This window comes from Dendrobates tinctorius, unplaced genomic scaffold (assembly GCF_039654945.1).
Source record: "Dendrobates tinctorius isolate UK_male_01 unplaced genomic scaffold, ASM3965494v1 ptg000046l, whole genome shotgun sequence".
In the NCBI taxonomy this organism is placed as follows: Eukaryota; Metazoa; Chordata; class Amphibia; order Anura; family Dendrobatidae; genus Dendrobates; species Dendrobates tinctorius.
In genome coordinates this window covers 62704812-62725435 of record NW_027361714.1, presented here as the reverse complement: position 1 = coordinate 62725435, position 20624 = coordinate 62704812, and the positions used below count along the sequence as shown (strand labels likewise).

At 42.4% G+C, this 20624-nt stretch overlaps 1 protein-coding gene across 1 annotated transcript in view; it reads left to right on the top strand.

The window, feature by feature from the left end:
• The window catches only part of RFX6 (regulatory factor X6), a 272259-nt gene extending 252837 nt beyond the window's left edge, over positions 1-19422 (top strand). Inside the window, exons 18-19 of the mRNA XM_073575949.1 lie at positions 13469-13687; positions 18904-19422. Coding sequence (XP_073432050.1) covers positions 13469-13687; positions 18904-19073 — 389 coding nt within the window. The 3' untranslated portion in view covers positions 19074-19422. The remainder of the gene's footprint in view (positions 1-13468; positions 13688-18903) is intronic.
• The last annotated feature ends 1202 nt before the right edge of the window (positions 19423-20624 follow it).

Below are 20624 nucleotides of genomic sequence, written 5' to 3'. Positions count from 1 at the left end.
GTGGACTGCCCGGGGTCTCTGCCGGCCTGCCGGGGGGCTGTGCCGGCCTGCCGGGGGGCTGTGCACCCTGTGGGGGTCTGTACCGGCCTGCCGGGGGGCTGTGCCGGCCTGCCGGGGGGCTGTGCTGATGTCCGGGGGTCTGTGCAAGCATCGTCCGATGGGACTACAAGTCCCATCGGGCGATGCCTGCTACCATGACAGTGATTGACACATTAGCCAATGATGGGACAGTAGTAGTCCCATCATCCGGCTAATGTGTTAAATGTTAAAAAAAAAAAAAAAAAAAAAAAAATACTACATACATACTACATGCTACATACATACTACATATATACTACATACATACTACATACATGCTACATACATACTACATGCATGCTACATACATACTACATATATACTACATACATACTACATACATACTGCATGCTACATACATACTACATACATACTACATACATACTACATGCATGCTACATATATACTACATGCTACATACATACCACATACATACTACATGCATGCTACATATATACTACATGCATGCTACATACATACTACATATATACTACATGCATGCTACATACATACTACATGCTACATGCATGCTACATACATACTACATACATGCTACATATATACTACATATATACTACATGCATGCTACATATATACTACATACATACTACATATATACTACATGCATGCTACATATATACTACATACATACTACATATATACTACATACATGCTACATACATACTACATACATACTACATATATACTACATGCATGCTACATATATACTACATGCTACATACATACCACATACATACTACATACATGCTACATATATACTACATGCATGCTACATACATACTACATATATACTACATGCATGCTACATACATACTACATGCTACATGCATGCTACATACATACTACATACATACTACATGCTACATACATACCACATATATACTACATACATACAATACATTCATACAATACATACATAGACATACAGTACATATAACATAGAGTAACATACTTACCAATACTTGTCACATTGTTCCCCGAAGCCATTGTCTTTCCGGAATAAATATTAACATAACAAACCACAAAAATACTCACCCACGATCCGAAGCAGTCCACGAGTGTGTCCCACGACGATCTTGGGTAGAGAACTGCAGCATCAGATGATGCTGCCGTTCTCTACGGGCTGCAGGAATCCAATGACGGAAGGTAGGTATCCTTCCGCACTGTATTCCTCCGCCACTTAAAAAAAAAAAAAGTCCCTAGTCTCACTTTATGCCATTGCTGTGTGGGAAATTCCCACACAGCAATGGCATAAAGTGAGACTAGGGACTTTTTTTTTTTTTAAGTGGCGGAGGAATACAGTGCGGAAGGATACCTACCTTCCGTCATTGGATTCCTGCAGCCCGTAGAGAACGGCAGCATCAGCTGATGCTGCAGTTCTCTACCCAAGATCGTTGTGGGACACACTCGTGGACTGCTTCGGATCGTGGGTGAGTATTTTTGTGGTTTGTTATGTTAATATTTATTCCGTAGACGACAATGGCTTCGGGGAACAATGTGACAAGTATTGGTAAGTATGTTACTCTATGTTATATGTACTGTATGTCTATGTATGTATTGTATGAATGTATTGTATGTATGTAGTATATATGTGGTATGTATGTAGTATATATGTGGTATGTATGTAGCATGTAGTATGTATGTAGTATGTATGTAGCATGCATGTAGCATGTAGTATGTATGTAGCATGCATGTAGTATATATGTAGTATGTATGTAGCATGCATGTAGTATATATGTAGCATGCATGTAGTATGTATGTGGTATGTATGTAGTATATATGTAGTATGTATGTAGTATATATGTAGCATGTGTGTAGTATGTATGTAGCATGCATGTAGCATGTAGTATGTATGTAGCATGCATGTAGTATATATGTAGTATGTATGTAGCATGCATGTAGTATATATGTAGCATGCATGTAGTATATATGTAGTATGTATGTAGTATATATGTAGCATGTATGTAGTATGTATGTAGCATGCATGTAGCATGTAGTATGTATGTAGCATGCATGTAGTATATATGTAGTATGTATGTAGCATGCATGTAGTATATATGTAGCATGCATGTAGTATATATGTAGTATGTATGTAGTATATATGTAGCATGTATGTAGTATGTAGCATGCATGTAGCATGTAGTATGTATGTAGCATGCATGTAGTATATATGTAGTATGTATGTAGCATGCATGTAGTATATATGTAGTATGTATGTAGCATGCATGTAGTATATATGTAGCATGCATGTAGTATATATGTAGTATGTATGTTGCATGTAGTATGAATGTAGCATGTATGTAGTATGTAGTATGAATGTAGCATGTATGTAGTATGTAGTATGAATGTAGCATGTAATTTTTTTTTTTTTTTTTTTTTTTTTTACATTTAACACATTAGCCGGATGATGGGACTACTACTGTCCCATCATTGGCTAATGTGTCAATCACTGTCATGGTAGCAGGCATCGCCCGATGGGACTTGTAGTCCCATCGGACGATGCCTGCACAGACCCCCGGAGCCTGCACAGACCACCGGCAGGCCGGCACAGCCCCCCGGCAGGCCGGCACAGCCCCCCGGCAGGCCGGCACAGCCCCCCGGAGCCTGCACAGACCACCGGCAGGCCGGCACAGACCACCGGAGCCTGCACAGACCCCCTGGCAGGCCGGCACAGCCCCCCGGCAGGCCGGCACAGCCCCCCGGCAGGCCGGCACAGCCCCCCGGAGCCTGCACAGACCACCGGCAGGCCGGCACAGACCACCGGAGCCTGCACAGACCCCCTGGCAGGCCGGCACAGCCCCCCGAAAGGCCCGTACAGACCCCAGAGAGGCTGTACAAGGGCAGGAAAGGGTTTTTCTTATTCCGATACCGGAAGTCCCATAGACTTGAATGGGACTTCCGGTATCGGAATCGGCGATACCGATACTTTTTTTAAAGATCGGCCGATACCATCCGATACGATACTTTGAAGTATCGGATGGTATCGCTCAACTCTACTCACAAGCGGTCGGCTTAGCATAGTAACATAGTTAGCAAGGCCAAAAAAGACATTTGTCTATCCAGTTCAGCCTATATTCCATCAGAATAAATCCCCAGATCTACATCCTTCTAAAGAACCTAATAGCTGTAAGATACAATATTGTTGCACTCCAGGAAGACATCCAGGCTTCTCTTGAACCCCTCGACTGAGTTCGTCATCACCACCTCCTCAGGCAAGAAATTCCAGATTTTCACTGCCCTAACAATAAAGAATCATCTTCTATGTTGGCGAAAAAACCTTCTTTCCTCCAGACGCAGAGAATGCTCCCTTGTGACCATCACTTTCCTTGGTATAAACAGATCCTTGGAGAGATATTTGTATTGTCCCTTTATATACTTATACATGGTTATTAGATCACCCCTCAGTCATCTTTATCCTAGACTAAATAATCCTAATTTTGCTAATCTCTCTGGGTATTGTAGCTCCCCATCACCTTTATTAATTTTGTTGCCCTCCTTTGTACTCGCTCTAGTTCCATTATATCCTTCCCAAGCATCGGTGTCCAAAACTATACACAGTTCTCCATGTGCGGTCTAACCAGGAATTTGTACAGAGGCAGTATAATGCTCTCATCATGTGTATCCAGACATCATTTAATGCACCCCATGATTTTTTGGGGGTCCACCTGTAAACTAGCCTTTACTAGCCAGACATTGCTTGATGGGAGCAGTAGTCTCAACAGCCCACGCCTGCTGACCTGTGGTAAGCATTTTACCGCAGGTCACCACTACAAGTCACAGTCACAGCTGCAGCGTCACGCTGACATCTGACAGCGTGACCATGCAGCGCTCTGACTGACAGTCTTAGGCTAGTTTCACATTAGCATTTGTGTGTGCAGCGTTTGATCTACATGCGTCATGCATACATACATTTAGCATGGTGAATGGAGGGACATGTGTTTGCATGCATTCGCATGCTTTTGTGTATGCATGCATTATTTCACGGTGTGCGGTGAATGCAACATGTAACATTTTTTGAGGCGTCAAAAATCCATCAAATATGCGCAGGCATGCGCATGCAGATGAGTGCGTCAAAAAATTCATTGCTGTCTATGGGAATACATTGGTACACAAGGACTTGCGTATGCATGCGTTCTTCAAAATATATATAGAAATCCCATGAGACATGCCCATTTTTGTCTGGTGTCATATTGAACGCATGCGCATAAACAACGCAAAAAATCATACTAACGCATGTGTAAACATGCGTTTTGCATGTGTTTTTGAATGGGTTTGCACATGCGGATGATACCCTGAGGACTCAAACGCTAATGTGAACCTAGCCTTACCGGCGGTAGCATTACCGCGGTTCACAGCTGCAGGTCCCATTCACAGCTGTGAGGTCACGCTGAAATCTGACAGCATGACCCCGTAGCACTCTGACTGACGGTTTTACCGGCAGTAGCATTACCATTGATAAGAACTGCCATGCTGATGTTTCCCTTTCTGACACACAAATAGTGTGGGAAACACAATAGAAAGCTGGTGAAAAAAACGCAAACAAAAACTCAGTAAATGCACAGCAAATCAGCAAACATATTTATACCTGTGTTTTTGCTGCGGATTTGACTGACTCAATTGAAGTCAATGGGTGAAAAATGCTGCAGAAACGCACAAAGAATTGACATGCTGCAGAAAAAAACTCACTGTAAATACTCAAAGGAAATTTACTGATCATGTGCACAACACTTCAGTATTGTCATTGTATTAGCTTGCAAATGGATTGAATAGTGTTTTTGGCCCTTTTCCGAACAGAAAAAAAGCTGCGCAATCAAAAACGCACTGTGTGCACATAGCCTAAATCTAACAAAGTAAACACAAATATTTTCAAGCCTGTTTCTCTCACATGCTGCTGTCCTTTTGCACAATGCTCTACAACACTTCAGGTGGGACTCACAGGATCGGGAATAAAGTTCACTTCAGTCACTCCACCGATCTCATATGTCTGGTGCAACTTGTCTCACCTCAGGCTCTCCTGAGGTTCCCTCTCATCAAGATTTTGTTTTGCTATCCACCACATTCATAGGCACTTCCTGCCATGTAGCTCTCTTATAGTGTTTGGTACTGCTGAGTCATATATTGCAACATAATGACCCCAGGAAAATTATCCTCTTGGATCAAGTAGTGTACAAAAAAGGCATTTTATACAGAAAAATATTTGCATTTCATAGGCATCATAATGCATAATAAAATAGGAGAAGGTGCCTCATGCCAATATGAGACGCAGTAACAAAAAACCCTGTTGTGGGCAATATATATACGGTACCCATATAACATATAACAGTAAAGTCATTGGAGGATTGCAATGTATTTATGAAATGGGTCGCCCTCCCAGGGCCGTGGGGTACTCGGTACCGGGTCGGTGTCAGCGGGATGTGTCACAGCAGCGGTGACCCGGTCCGTGGCCCTGGGCGCCCAAGTAATGGGGGAATTGAAATGGTGGAAGGTAGTTGTTTAAATGAATAGCTTGTGACGCCACCTGTGGTATTCGGCAAGTGACATGTTAAGCCGACGCTGCATGCAGATCCACTGGGACTGATGGTATGGTGCAGCAAAGATGTAAAAGCTCCCCACAGGTGAAGCTGTAGTCCCTGGGCAGTGTAGATGTGGTTGGCACGGGGATGTAGCAGTGCCGGAAGGGTAGGAAGCAGACAAAGACACAGCGGGGTGCAATTTCTGTACCTTTACTTGGTAAATGCAGTCCAGGGTCCTGATTACAGATGGTACCGGAGCAGGCTAGCCTGGAAGCAGCTCAGGGATTCTCTCTCAGTGGATGGGCTGTGCAGTCTCCTTCCCTAGCGCTTATTTGAGTGAAGTACTCCTAGTACTGAGTTACACTGAAGTTCCTCCTAATTCTCTTCGACTAGCACTCCTCGTATGGCAGACAGCTGTATCCACTATTCCTCTTTTGGCTCACTCCATGCAGTTGTGCCTCCGAGTCTTCAATGAGGGTAGGGCATTTACAGCCTCCTACTCCTCTGGTGTCTGTTGCAGGACCATTAGCATCCGTACAACCGTGGAGACCAGGCTCCAGTTCATGCGCTTTCACTGGAGATGCGCCTTTCCTCTCCGCTCAATCTCCGCGCTTCTTCCTCACGTCTGCACACTACACCCTCCTCACACTAACTGACCACTCCTTCTTCTTGGCCCTCAGAGAGCACTCCTCCCTTCAATTCCGGTTCAGAGTCCCCCCTGCTGGCCTGGAGTGGAACTGGAGTGGAACTGTGTTGCATGTATAGGTTAACTGCGAGAGAGACCCTTCACTGCTTCCAAGCCTGGCATTACCCTCCCTGGAGGAAGACAAAGCCACTGTGGCGGCCATACTCCTGGGGGCGCCACAGAAACAGACGGACTAAGTCACCTGACGTGAGATTAGTTGTGTAAAAACAATTTTCAGTATTTAAGATGTCATAAAACAGCATAAAAATAATGTCCAAGTTAGTAATATATTTAAATATCCCTCTTTAGGAAAACAATCACAAACTGGGGACATTAGCATTTTGTGGGTTTGTGGGAATGTGCACTTTATGGATAAATAAGCTCTAGAATTGGAGCAGACCTACCATATTATTGCAGCCTTAAATTTAAAGCTACACCAGGTAGGCAGATGATGTGACAGATTCATCATTGTGTGATAGATTGGCCACATAGGCTGAACCCATTTCTCTTACTTACACTACCCATTAGTTGGCATACCTCAGACAAATATTTTTGAGTTTTCGCTTTTTTTTTGTATAATTTAAGTTGCGTCGTATTCTAGGCACTTTCCAAGCTGTCATCATTTAGGTGTTGAAAAATGGTAAAACATCTGATGAGATAAACACAAGAAAACAGCAGCATGGTATCAGTGTGTCTTTCTCTTACTCTTTTTCTTCGCCCTCCTCTTCTTTTTATCCATAGTCTTTAATAGTGAACAGTAATTTCAACTCGTGTCTATTGATCAGTGAGCTGATAATCTGTCATTCTATATTTCTAAAAATATGACTTTATTGAACATATAATAAATGGCAATACATAAATACAAGTATCAGGTAATGATGGCTACAAAGGTCACCTATTAGAAACACATAAACTGCGAAAGTGCCTAAAACATCGCACCTTGAAAAAGTGCAGCGAAACGCGCGTCGGTGGCGGCGGGCTCGGGTCCAGTTTGGCATACTATGGGTAAGCAATACTTGTGGATAATTTAATATATCCTGGCTTATATTTATGCACATGTAATTGACTTTGCTGGTTTAGAGTATTGTATATTATCCCATCAGTATGCGTGTATTTTAGGTACTTTAGCACTTAATGTGTTTCTAATAGGTGACCTTTGTAGCCATCAGTACCTGATCCTTGTATTTATGTATTGTCATTTATTATATGTTCAATAAATTCATATTTTTATAAATAATACTTTGTACTCCTATGTGGTCTTTCTGTTTTGAAGGTTGTATTTAAGAGTGTCCTTTAGGGAGCATTTGTATGACCTTATTATGGCTGTTGGTCAATTTGGCAGCTTTCTATTTGCTCTGCCTTTTTTGGTTTGTTTTTATCATTCTATATTTCTGAATGAATAATGACCATAGAAGGCTGGGAGCTAAGATGTGGCTCATGAGTGGAGAAAGAAGTCTGTGGTATTTAGAACTTAGACAACCCAACAATATTAATGACTGTGAGCTGATGGCAATTGCATAAGAAATGTTCTATTATTTCTCAGAAATGCTTTCAAAACTCGTTGCCTAGCTATGCATCACTTTTGTAGCAAATCATAACAGCCAAAGGGTGCAGTACTAAGTACCAAAGACACTTGTCATGGAGGAGTTGCATAATTGTGAGTAGTCACGAAAAGTAACATTCTGTGTTGAATTTGCAGAAACCACTTATTCTATTAGTTGTGCTGAGATATTTAATTTTTTTTGTTTAAATGGTTTATTGCAAACATCACAAATTTTGAAAATTTTTCATATGAACTTAGTTTGAAGGGGGGGGGAATTTTTTTAGCAGATGGACATTATCAAGTTTCTTGAATTTGCTGGTATTTTTGATTTATGCAGACTGCAAAAATGACAGTGACCAATTAAAGTGAGCGATTAATGTTGAAAATAGTATCTGATCTGCATCAGGATGTAATTCATTAGGAGGAGCTGATCAGATTGAGATATATCTTTGAATATTACATGTTTTATTTATTGAAATATCTTGTGTTAGTAATACAGTATATGAGTCAAGTGGGTGGTCTCATTCAGTGATTGAGTCTTCCCTCTATGACTGTGCATGCAGAGACAGCGGTCACGCATTGATAAGGACCGCCCATTGGACTCCTATACATACAAACACCAGGGATTTAAATGACGAAAATAAAAATTATACTGAATCTTTTCCAACAAACATATATATCATCCTGTTCAGCTTCTTCTCTGTACCATGAAGTCCACAGATCAGACTGCATATACAACATGATATGTTACCTTTAGCTAAAAAAAAGTTTAACTTCAGTCACTGCGTGAATGGACCAAAGCTTCTATTGTTTTAAATAGGGATGACTAAGCTTGGCCAATAAGTATTCCTTGAAAATCATTGCTTGGTTTTGTTTGTTCTGGATATTGTCTGAAACAATAAAGGTAAAAATTAAAAAAAAAAAACACCTTCCAAAGGCCGGGGTCAGACTTGTGAGAGACTCTGATGAGTCTCGCACGTCAATACCCGGCACTACCGCCGGCATGCGGATCGGTGCGTTCAGCTGCATGTACAGTATTTCTATCCGAGTGCTGGCGGCAGAGCTGAGTATTGACATGCGAGACTTGTCCGAGTTTCTCACAAGTCTGACCCTGGCCAAACTGTGACTTCCTTAACATTTTGTAATTATTTTGTGTAAGAAGCGGAAAAGTGAACACTGACAGTTTTTGAAATGAAGCCATCTTGGCAATCAGTTGTTATCACTGGAGAAAATTGTGGCCAGAGATATGTTTCCTATTCAATGGCCAATGCAGGGAAAGTATAGTGACCCTCTGCTTTGACTGATATAACTCTCAAATATGACACCCTCACAAACTTTAAAGGGAACCTGTCACCAGTTTTAACCAATGTGAAGTAACTTCACCACCTTTCAGGGCTGATATATATCTAATACTAGCTGAAGAGCCCGGCTCTGTGGTTAGTTATAACAAATTATAATTATCCTCCATCCCATAGTCCCGTGCCCATATACCCATCATACATATCCTCCATCCCATAGGCCCATGCCCATATACCCATCATACATATCCTCCATCCCATAGTCGAGTGCCCATATACCCATCACACATCTTCCAACCCATAGTCCCATGCCCATATACCCATCACACATCCTCCATCCCATAGTCCCATGCCCATATACCCATCACACATCCTCCATCCCATAGTCCCATGCCCATATACCCATCACACATCCTCCATCCCATAGTCCCATGCCCATATACCCATCATACATATTCGCAATCCCATAGTCAAGTGCCCATATACCCATCACACATCCTTCATCTCATAGTCCCATGCCCATATACCCATCATACATATCCTCCATCCCATAGTCCCGTGCCCATATACCCATGATACATATCAGCCATCCCATAGTCTCGTGCCCATATACCCGTCATACATATCCTCCATCCCATAGTCCCATGCCCATATACCCATCACACATCCTCCATCCCATAGTCCCGTGCCCATATACCCATCATACATATCCTCCATCCCATAGTCCAGTGCCCATATACCAATCACACATCCTCCATCCCATAGTCAACCGTTATGACATCATAATGAGCGGCGGGGCTTGCAACCTATGATGACATCAGCGTCGCCATGGCAACCATTATGACATCATAATGAGGGGCGGGGCTTGATACGCACACACTGTTTCCTTATTATGTAGATAGGGGCATTATGACATCATAATGAGGGCAGGGCTTGACATGCACACACTTTTTCCCCATTATGTAGATAGGGGCAAAATTGTTGGGTGAATTGGAACGCGCAGGATTAAAATTTCACTTCACAACATAGCCTAGGACGCTCTCGGGGTCCTGACGTGTGACTGTGCCAAATTTTGTGGCTGTAGCTGCGACGGTGCGGATGCCAATCCCGGACATACACACACACACACACACACACACACACACATACACACATACATACACACATACATACATACACACTTTGAGCTTTATATATTAGATATATAAAGCTCAAGTGTGTGTATGTATGTATGTATGTATGTGTGTGTATGTCCGGGATTGGCATCCGCACCGTCGCAGCTACAGCCACAAAATTTGTCACAGTCACACGTCTGGACCCTGAGAGCATCCTAGGCTTTGTTGTGAGGTGAAATTTTAACCCCGCGCGTTCCAATTCACCAAACAATTTTGCCCCTATCTACATAATGGGGAAAAAGTGTGTGTGTGTATCAAGCCCCATCCCTCATTATGATGCCATAATGGTTGCCATGGCGATGCTGATGTCATCGTAGGTTGCAAGCCCCGCCGCTCATTATGATGTCATAATGGTTGACTATGGGATGGAGGATGTGTGATGGGTATATGGGCAATGGACTATGGGATGGAGGATATGCATGACGGGTATATGGACACGGGACTGGTATATGGGCACGGGACTATGAGATGGCGGATATGTATGATGGGTATATGGGCATGGGACTATGAGATGAAGGATGTGTGATGAGTATATGGGCACTCGACTATGGGATGGCGAATATGTATGATGGGTATATGGGCATGGGACTATGGGATGGAGAATATGTATGATGGGTATATGGGCGTGGGACTATGGGATGGAGGATGTGTGATGGGTATATGGGCACTCGACTATGGGATGGAGGATATGTATGGTGGGTATATGGGCATGGGACTATGAGATGAAGGATGTGTGATGGTATATGGGCTCTCGACTATGGGATGGCGAATATGTATGATGGGTATATGGGCACTCGACTATGGGATGGAGGATATGTATGATGGGTATATGGGCATGGCTCTATGAGATGAAGGATGTGTGATGGGTATATGGGCTCTCGACTATGGGATGGCAAATATGTATGATGGGTATATGGGCATGGGACTATGGTATGGAGGATGTGTGATGGGTATATGGGCATGGGACTATGGGATGGAGGATGTGTGATGGTTATATGGGCACTCAACTATGGGATGGAGGATATGTATGATGGGTATGGCACGGGACTACAGGATGGAGGATAATTATATTTTGCTATAACTAACCACAGTTAGTTACTATGCCCAGGCAGTGCCAGGCTCCTCAGCTAGTCATTCTATAATGCTATATATCTGCCCCCATCCCGACCTATAAGAGAAGAAACATAACTTTTATTATACTCACCTGCGGGGAGGTCAGGACTGAGGGGTGTCGCTCTTCTTGCGCAGGCGCCGGGAAATGTCAGTGAGGCCCAGCGCCTGCACACTGCAGGACTTTGCTCTGCCCTCAACAGGGCAGATAAATACTCCTGCGCAGGGGTGTGATGCCGAGCAGACAGTGTGGATGATGTAGGGAGGCGTCATCTACGCGAACCAAGAAGGAGAATGGCTTTGTAATAAGATGGGTGGTGCCTGACTGTGAAGAGCGACACCTCTAGGATCGAACTGCCTTGCAGGTGAGTATAATAAAAGTTATTTTTCAATTCTTCTAGGTCAGATATACAACATTATAGAATGCTGTATATCAGCCCTGAAATGCGGTGGCCTTACCTCATATTGGTCAAACCTGATGACAGGTTCACTTTAATATGGTGCAAACATTATAAGACTACCGTATATACTAGTGTATAAGCCGAGATTTTCAGCCCATTTTTTGGGGCTGAAAGTCCCCCTCTCGGCTTATACATGAGTCATATACCGGGGGTGGGCGGGGGAGGGGGAGCGAGGGTGTCAGGGATCATACTCACCTCTCCTGGCACTTCTCTGCAGCCTCTGCGTCTCCCTCTGCCGTCTGCTTCCTGCATTCAGCGGTTACATGGTACCGCTCATTAAACTCATGAATATGCGCATATTTAATGAGCGGTACCACGTGACCAGCTGAATGCAGGAAGCAGATGGCAGAGGGAGAAGCAGGGGCTGCCGGTGCAGAGAAGACCTTTGGCAATGGAACAGGGACAGGTGAATATACCCAGCGACGGAGAGGTGAGTATGTCATTTTTTTTTTATTGCAGCAGCAGCAAATAAGGGGTATATATGGAGCATCTTATGAGGCAGCATTAACCCTTGTAGAGCAGCATATGGGGGGTATTTATGGGGCAGCATTAACCCTTGTGGAGCAGCATATGGGGGGTATTTATGGGGCAGCATTAACCCTTGTGGAGCAGCATATGGGGGTATTTATGGAGCATCTCCTTGGGCCAGCATTAACCTTTGTGGAACAGCATAAGGGGGGGTATTTATGGGGAAGCATTAACCCTTGTGGAGCAGCATATGGGGGGTATTTATGGGGCAGCATTAATCCTTGTGGAGCAGCATATGGGGGTTATATATGGGGCAGCATTAACCCTTGTGGAGCAGCATAATGGGGGGTATTTATGGGGCAGCATTAACCCTTGTGGAGCAGCATATGAGGGGTATTTATGGGGCAGCATTAACCCTTGTGGAGCAGCATATGGGGGTATTTATGGAGAATCTCCTTGGGCCAGCATTAACCCTTGTGGAGCAGCATATGGGGGGTATTTATGGGGTAGCATTAACCCTTGTGCAGCAGCATATGGAGGGTATTTATGGAGCATCTTCTTGGGCCAGCATTAACCCTTGTGGAGCAGCATATGGGGGGTATTTATGGGGCAGCATTAACCCTTGTTGAGCAGCATATGGGGGGAAATTTGGGGGCAGTATTAACTCTTGTGCAGCAGCATATGGGGGTATTTATGGAGCATCTTCTTGGGCTGGCATTAATCCTTGTGACGCAGCATATGGGGGGTATTTATGGGGCAGCATTAACTCTTGTGCAGCAGCATATGGAGGGTATTTATGGAGCCTCTTATTGGGCCAGCATTATCCCTTGTGCAGCAGCATATGGGGGGGGGGGTTATCTATGAAGCATCTTCTCGGACCACCATTTAACCCTAGGCTTATACGCGAGTCAATACGTTTTCCCAGTTTTTTGTGGCAAAATTAGGGGGGTAGGCTTATACATGGGTCGGCTTATACACGAGTATATACAGTACTTTTATGTTAGTATAACATTCAACATAGCAATCTTTCACATTTTATTGCAAAAATTAAAAATAGTTAATATACTGTAATGAATACAAGTTGTTAAACCCATTTATCTTTTTATTTTTTTACAGGTTACTTTGGAAACCATTTAAACTACTCTGAATCCCATCGCCTTGGTTCAATGATTGATCAGCATGTATCAGTTATTAGTAGCGTTAGTTCCATTCGTCCTTTACATTCTTTTAATGATATCCAAGATCCACTTAATATTTTAGATGACAGTGGAAGAAAGCAAATGGGAACCTTCTACACAGACACATCACCAGTTATCCTTTGTCGTAATTCAGTGGGTAAGGGAAAGTCACTTCTTTTTAGAATTAAGTCAATCATTTTCTAAAAGAAGACCTTTTACCAAATTTTTCATGTTGAACTGGACACAGGATGTAATAGAGACTGCAGACCAGAATACAATGTTTTTCTTATTTTTAATTATTTCTTTATTTTTTAATTTCACCTTCCTGTTGCAGAGATATTGGCAATCAAAGTATCTGACACCTAATGAGTTAACTTTGGTTAAGTCCAAGTGTTTTTTTTTCACTGGGGGCCTGGATGTCTCCACCCATGAGTGCTATTTGAAAACTCCCACTTGGACTTAACAAAATTTAATGCATTAGGTGACAAATACTTTGATTGCAAATATTTCCATAATGGAGAGGCAGAATAAAAAAAAAGTTAAAAAGTTTTATTCCACTCTGCATCCACAGTTACATCATGTGTCCACTTCATCATGAAACATTTTGGTGAAAGGTCCTCTTAAATTCTGGACAAAAGCAACTGTTCCACAGAACCGCACAGCATAGCAGGTGCAGTTTGCCTTATCTGACAAACAAATTCTTGGAAAGGTAAAGGTCTACAAACTGGCACATCATTAACAAAGACAATTGTTTCTTCTCTACTTGCATTTAATATAAAGAATACTTTAACCCCTTTCTGACATTAGACATAATAATACATCCATGTGACCTGGGCCTATCTGACCAGGGAAGGATTATTCTATCTATGCGATCACCCGCACACATCTGTGGTACGTGGCGGATAACAGCCAGGCGTCAGCTGATTCTGACAGCTGACACCGAGCACTAAGTGTCAGGAGCAGTCAGAGACTGCTCCAGGCACTTTAAGTCCTGAAATGCTGTGATCGAAGATGATCGCAGCCTTCCTGGTGCCGGCACAAGGCTGACAGCCCCCTGCCTTTGGATCAGAATCCCCACGGTGTGACGCAGGGTCCCGATCGCTGCCATGGTGACCAGATGTCATCATGACGACATCCGGGTCACCAGAGCTAGGAAACATGCTGATCAAGGCAATCTCACACGTCCAGATAATTCCGGTACCGGAAAAAACAGTACTGAAGCTATCCATGTCCGTGTGTTCATGTGGATACGTGGTACATCCATGTAGCACATGTCTGGCAACCATGTGACGCACATGTGCTGCTCCAGGACTACACGGACGGCCACCGGGAAAGAAGCTCTACAGTAAGAGCTCTTCCCTGGTGGCGGGTGCTGACCGCTGCTGTCATTCTTCTCTCCTGCTCTGCTGGCAACAGCGAGCAGGAGAGAATGAATGAAAAAAAAACTGACATAAGGTCCCCCTTATATTTGTAACCAACCCGCCAAAACTCATAGCTGGGGGCTGCTATTGTCAGGCTGAAAAGGGGCCATTGATCTTGACCCCCCAGCCTGAAAACAACACCCCCAGCTGCCCAGAAAAGGTGTATCTATTAGATGTGCTTATTCTGGAGCTTTGTCGGGTTCTTCCCACTTGCCCTGTAGCAGTGGCAAGTGGGGTTATTATGGGGTTAATGTCACCTTGCTATTGTAAGGTGACATTAAGCCTGGGTTAGTAATGGAGAGGTGTCAATAAGACATCTATTCATTACTAATCCTAGAGTTATTCAAGAGTTAAATAAACACACACAATAAGAACAAAGTATTTTAATGAAAGAATACACCACACATAGTGTTTAAATCTTTATTACACTCCTTATTCCATATTGACGCCATAGTTCTCCTGTAAAAAAATATAAAATAATAAACCAACAATATCCTTACCTGTCCAGTGCTCAGTCAAGTCCCACGGCGTAAATCCATCTTGAAGGTTAATCAGTTTACAGCCGGAGCGCTGCTAATACAGGTGCTCAGACTGTAAACTACTGGGGAATGAATGGAAGCAGCGTGCACAGGCTCGGTGATGTCACCGCTAGTTACTGAGGGGTCTAGTTTCCAAATTGGTGTCAATTGTGGGGGATTTTCTCTATTTAGGCACACCAGAGGCTCTCCAAATGCGACATGGCATCCGCCAATTGTTCCAGCAAATTTTGTATTCAAAAAGTCAAATGGCATTTCTTCCCTTCTGAGCTCTGCCATGCGCTCAAACAGTGGTTTTCTCCCTCATATGGGGTATCAGCATGCTCAGGAGAAATTACACAACAAATTTTGAGGTCCATTTTTTCCTGTTCCCCTTGTTAAAATAAGAAAATTGGATCTGAAGTCAATTTTTTGTGAAAAAAGTTAAATGTTAATTTTTTTTCAAAAAATTCCTGTGAAGCACCTGAAAGGTTAATAAACTTCTTGAATGTGGTTTTTAGCACCTTGAGGGGTGTAGTTTTCAGAATGATGTCACTCTTGGGTATATTTTTTCATATAGACCCTTCAAAGTGACTTCAAATGTGATCTATTCCCTAAAAAATGGTTTTGTAAATTTTGTTGGAAAAATGAAAAATCGCTGCTCAACTTTTAACCCTTATAACTTCCTACCAAAAAAATGTTGGTTCGAAAATTGTGCTGATGTAAAGTAGACATGTGATAAATGTTATTTTATGACTATTTTGTGTGACATTTCTCTGTGATTTAAAATCCTGCAAATTCAAAGTTTGCAAATTGCAAACACAATAATCAAAAAGCATAATCTATTATCAAAGGCCGAGAGCATGATTCAATTTTAACTCTCCCAATAAATAAATAAGGCATATTATCAGGTGAAATTCTCCGGAAATAGCATATTGAACACCAACAAAAAGGAGTACCAGAAACACCAGAAGATAATTGAATAAAACATAACTTTTATTAGATAATGAAACAATCAAAATCACATAAAACATGATTGAAAATTCAAAGTAGAAAAGAAAAGGAGGAAACAAAACAGTTACACTGAGGAAAGGATACAAGTCCACTGTATGACATGGGAAATTAAGAAAAGTATTTATATGTAAACGATCATACCCAGGTGCAAGATGTCATTCACATAATATCACCATATAGTGTCACCTCTTATAAAGCACCTAGATATCAACCTGACACAAGCAATTGCAACAGAGTAAATGCTCACCCATAATGAGGACTGATGGATGACCTTCCCATGACCCTGAAGAATGAAGAGACAGACAATCCAAGCTGCTTGAGGTCTAGTGTGAAGTTTCCACAATCAGTGATGGTTTGGGGAATCATGTCATCTGCTGGTGTAGGTCCACTGTGTTTTATCAAGACCAAAGTCAGCGCAGCCATCTACCAGGAAATTTTAGAGATCTTCATGCTTCCCTTGCTGATAAGCTTTTTGGAAATGGAAATTTCATTGTCCAGCAGGACTTGGTACCTGTCCACACTGCCAAAAGTAGCGATTCCTGTTTTAAAAACAACAGTATCACTGTGTTTGATTGGCAAGCAAATTTGTCTGACCTTAACCCCATAGAGAATCTATGGGGTATTGTCAAGAGGAAGAGGAGACATCAGACCCAACAATGCAGATGAGTTGATGGCTGCTATCAAAGCAACCTGGGCTTCCATAACACCTCAGCAGTGCCACAGGCTGATCGCCTCCATGCCACACTGCATTGATGCAGTAATTGATACAGAAGGAGCCCCGACCAAGTATTGAATGCATTTACTGAACATACATTTCAGTAGGCCAACATTTTGGATTTTAAAATTGTTTTTCAGGCTGGTGATATAAAGTATTCTAATTTACTGAGATAATGACGTTTGGGTTTTCATTGGCTGTATGCCATAATCATTAACATTAAGCTAAGTGCACACGTTGCAGAAAATTTCTGCACAAAAACCTGAATTTTTCCGCTGCGTTTTTTGTGCGTTTTTTACCGCAGTGGTTTCTAAAAGCATGGGAGAAGCCTAAACCGCGGAAAAAAACGCAAAATTAATGTGCATGCTGCGGTTTTTACCGCAATGCGGTTTTTTCACGGTAAAAAACGCATCAATGTGCACAAAAAGTGCAAAATGCATAGAAATGACTGTGCACCTTATTTTTAGCGGATTTATAGCGATTTTATAGTGAAAACCGCGGTAAAAACCGCTAAAAAAACGCTGTGTGTGAACACAGCCTAACAGAAATAAATACTTGGAATAGATCACTCTGTTTGTAATGACTCTATTTTTTGTATTCAAGAACTGAAATAAATTAACTTTTTGAAGATATTCTAATTTTGCGAGAAGCACCTGTAGTTTTCACCTTGTTTACTGTCTGTTACAGACACAGAATAGCAGAATAGAATTTTAACAATTCTGCAAGGATTTTTTCTTATTTTAGATGCATTATATAAATTAAAAAAATGTTTGTGAAGATAGGCCCAGCGAGTATTTAGCACAATCTTGTATTCCCTTTTAAAAATATGTCACACATGAGCCCCTTAACAGGAATTTGTCAGCCAGTTTTTGCTACCTTCTCTGAAAGCAGAAAAATTTAGGAAAAGAGATCTTGAGTACATCAATGTATTATTAAGTGTACTAGGTGCAGAGGTTGTGACACAATCAGAGTTCTTAGATGCAGGATGTAGCAGAAAGCTAGCCCTGCCCACATCAGAGTCTTCATGTACATAGTCTATTGACAGTGAGCTACTTATCAAAGGGGGAGGTGGCGGGTCGGACTAGCAGTTGTGGGAGCATCAAACCTTGCTGTGATAATGTCCTAGTGATAAAACCTTCATTGTGAGTAAACAACAGCACACAGTTTAATGGGAACTTGTACCAGTAGAATTCATTACAATCTGCAGTCATCATGTTATAGAGCATGGGGGGAGTTGAGCAGATTGATATATAGTTTTGATAGAAAAAATCCAGAATAACTTGATTCACCATTTATTCCTCTGCTCTTTCTGGGATTTTCGGTGCAGTGGGCGGTCCTATCAATGACTGACAGCTGTCTCTGTATGCACTCTTATACGCAAACAGCTGTCAGTCACTGATATGACCGCCCACTGCACCGAAAATCTCAGAAAGAGAAAAGGTTTAAATCATTAAAGCACAGATTATACTGAATGTTTTTTTCACAAAATGATATATCAATCTACTCAGCTACACCTGCTCTACCACATGGCGCCTGCAGGTTGGATTGCATTTTCATGGTGATAGGTTCCCTTTATTACGTGACACATAGTTTCAGTGTTTCAGTCCCTATCTCCTGCTGTACTCAGATTGCATAGCAAAAACATGCTGCTGACAGATTCCCTGCTTAACAATGACCTATTGTAATCTCTTCTGCCTTTAATTCACAGCTTCGAATATGCAGAGTGGAATATCTGGCAGTACTTCTCAGTGCATGTATGGATCATCGGGACAATATGCCGGACAAGGGTCTATAGATACCAATGAAGCCGGAGAAATAGTGTCCTCTTTGCCTCCAATCAACACCGTGTTTATGGGATCTGCTTCAGGGAGTACATGATGGGACACTACAGTATTAAACCGAGAGATTGCTGTTTGATAAGACATAAGAATCATGAAAGAAAAGTTAGCGTGAAATGTTCTACAAAAACCATATTCCACCAGCTGGCACTGTTATTGTTAGAACTCTCATAGATATGGGATTAGAATGAGCAGCTCATGTGTGATCAGATCACCTGTCTACTATCTTTGGCTGCTAAACCTCAGGACTAGACCTCTGTCTATAAGATGCCCATCTTTCAGATATTTCTGGTATTTTCCAGAGACAGGCTTGTGAGTTTTCCTTTTATTCATGTGAGTAATTTTACTGAACCATATGATTCCAATATAATGCTGTGTTACATTCCAAACCTTCTAGTTTTGTTTTAGGTAGCTTGATGGATTTCATTCTAGTTCTACTTCTGTCATCCCAGATGCAGCAATTTAATATGATATAAAAATGGGGAAATTGTTTTAGTGTCATGAATAATGCAGATAACAGAATTCCCAAAGGGAAACATTGATGAATATAATCATTTGAAATGTGTACGATTGCTTCATGTAGGCTGCACAATGCCGAGATAACTTATAACATGTACAGCAATGGAGCGAATTATTGTGACATCCAAACTGAATTCTACTGACTATAAACACTGCAGAGGGCGCTGCAACTATTGCATATATAGCAGAGCTGTATACAGACAGATGCAGGGGACAGCCTCGTATAGTTCATATAAAACAGATTCATCATCACTTCAGAAAGTATGGGTGTTACCATAAGTTATTCACACATTTTGGTCCAGATACAAATATAAACACCAGGTGTGATTATCTATCATGTATTTACAGAAATTATTTAACCACGTGGTATTTAAACTTGAATCTGAATCAGAATTTGTAAATCGGCCGATTATGCTAATGACGCTTGGCAAAAAGCCTGTCGGAGTTTGATCCGAGTATCATCTTAATGTGACGCGATACTCACACACAGGTGCGGAAAAGATGGAGAACACAATGTCTCCATCTTCTCCATTGTCTCTGTCCCCGGATTTCAGACTGCTCTAGGATGATATCCGACTGTATTCCGATGTTTCACACGCACCCATAGACATGTATGTGTGCACATGATTCAACTATCGGATTCACTCGCAGCATTTGGGGATTGTTTAGTCATGCCGAATCGGTATAAGAACATAATCACTGATCTGCACTGCCGTATTGTATATCATTGGGCCGAGTTCTATCTGATTAAACGTCGGATAACACTCTGCCATGTAGAGCTCCTAATCTGTTTATGTACCTACTAGATGTATGTCTGATGCTATCGCATCGGGAGGGCAGTAACATCACGATGGGGGGCAGCTCTGTGGAGCTGGGGGTGGCGGCCCACCCACTTCCATGCAGTTACAACCGGCAGGAAAGATGGTGTTTTGCGGCCTGTGCTGGAGATGGTGTGCGGCGTCACCAGAGGGTGGCCGCACCCAATCTCTAGCACAGGCCTCAAGCCGCTGTCTTTCCTGCCGGCTGTGACTGCACGGAGATAGGTGGGCAGGCAGCGGCGGATCCGGTGCGT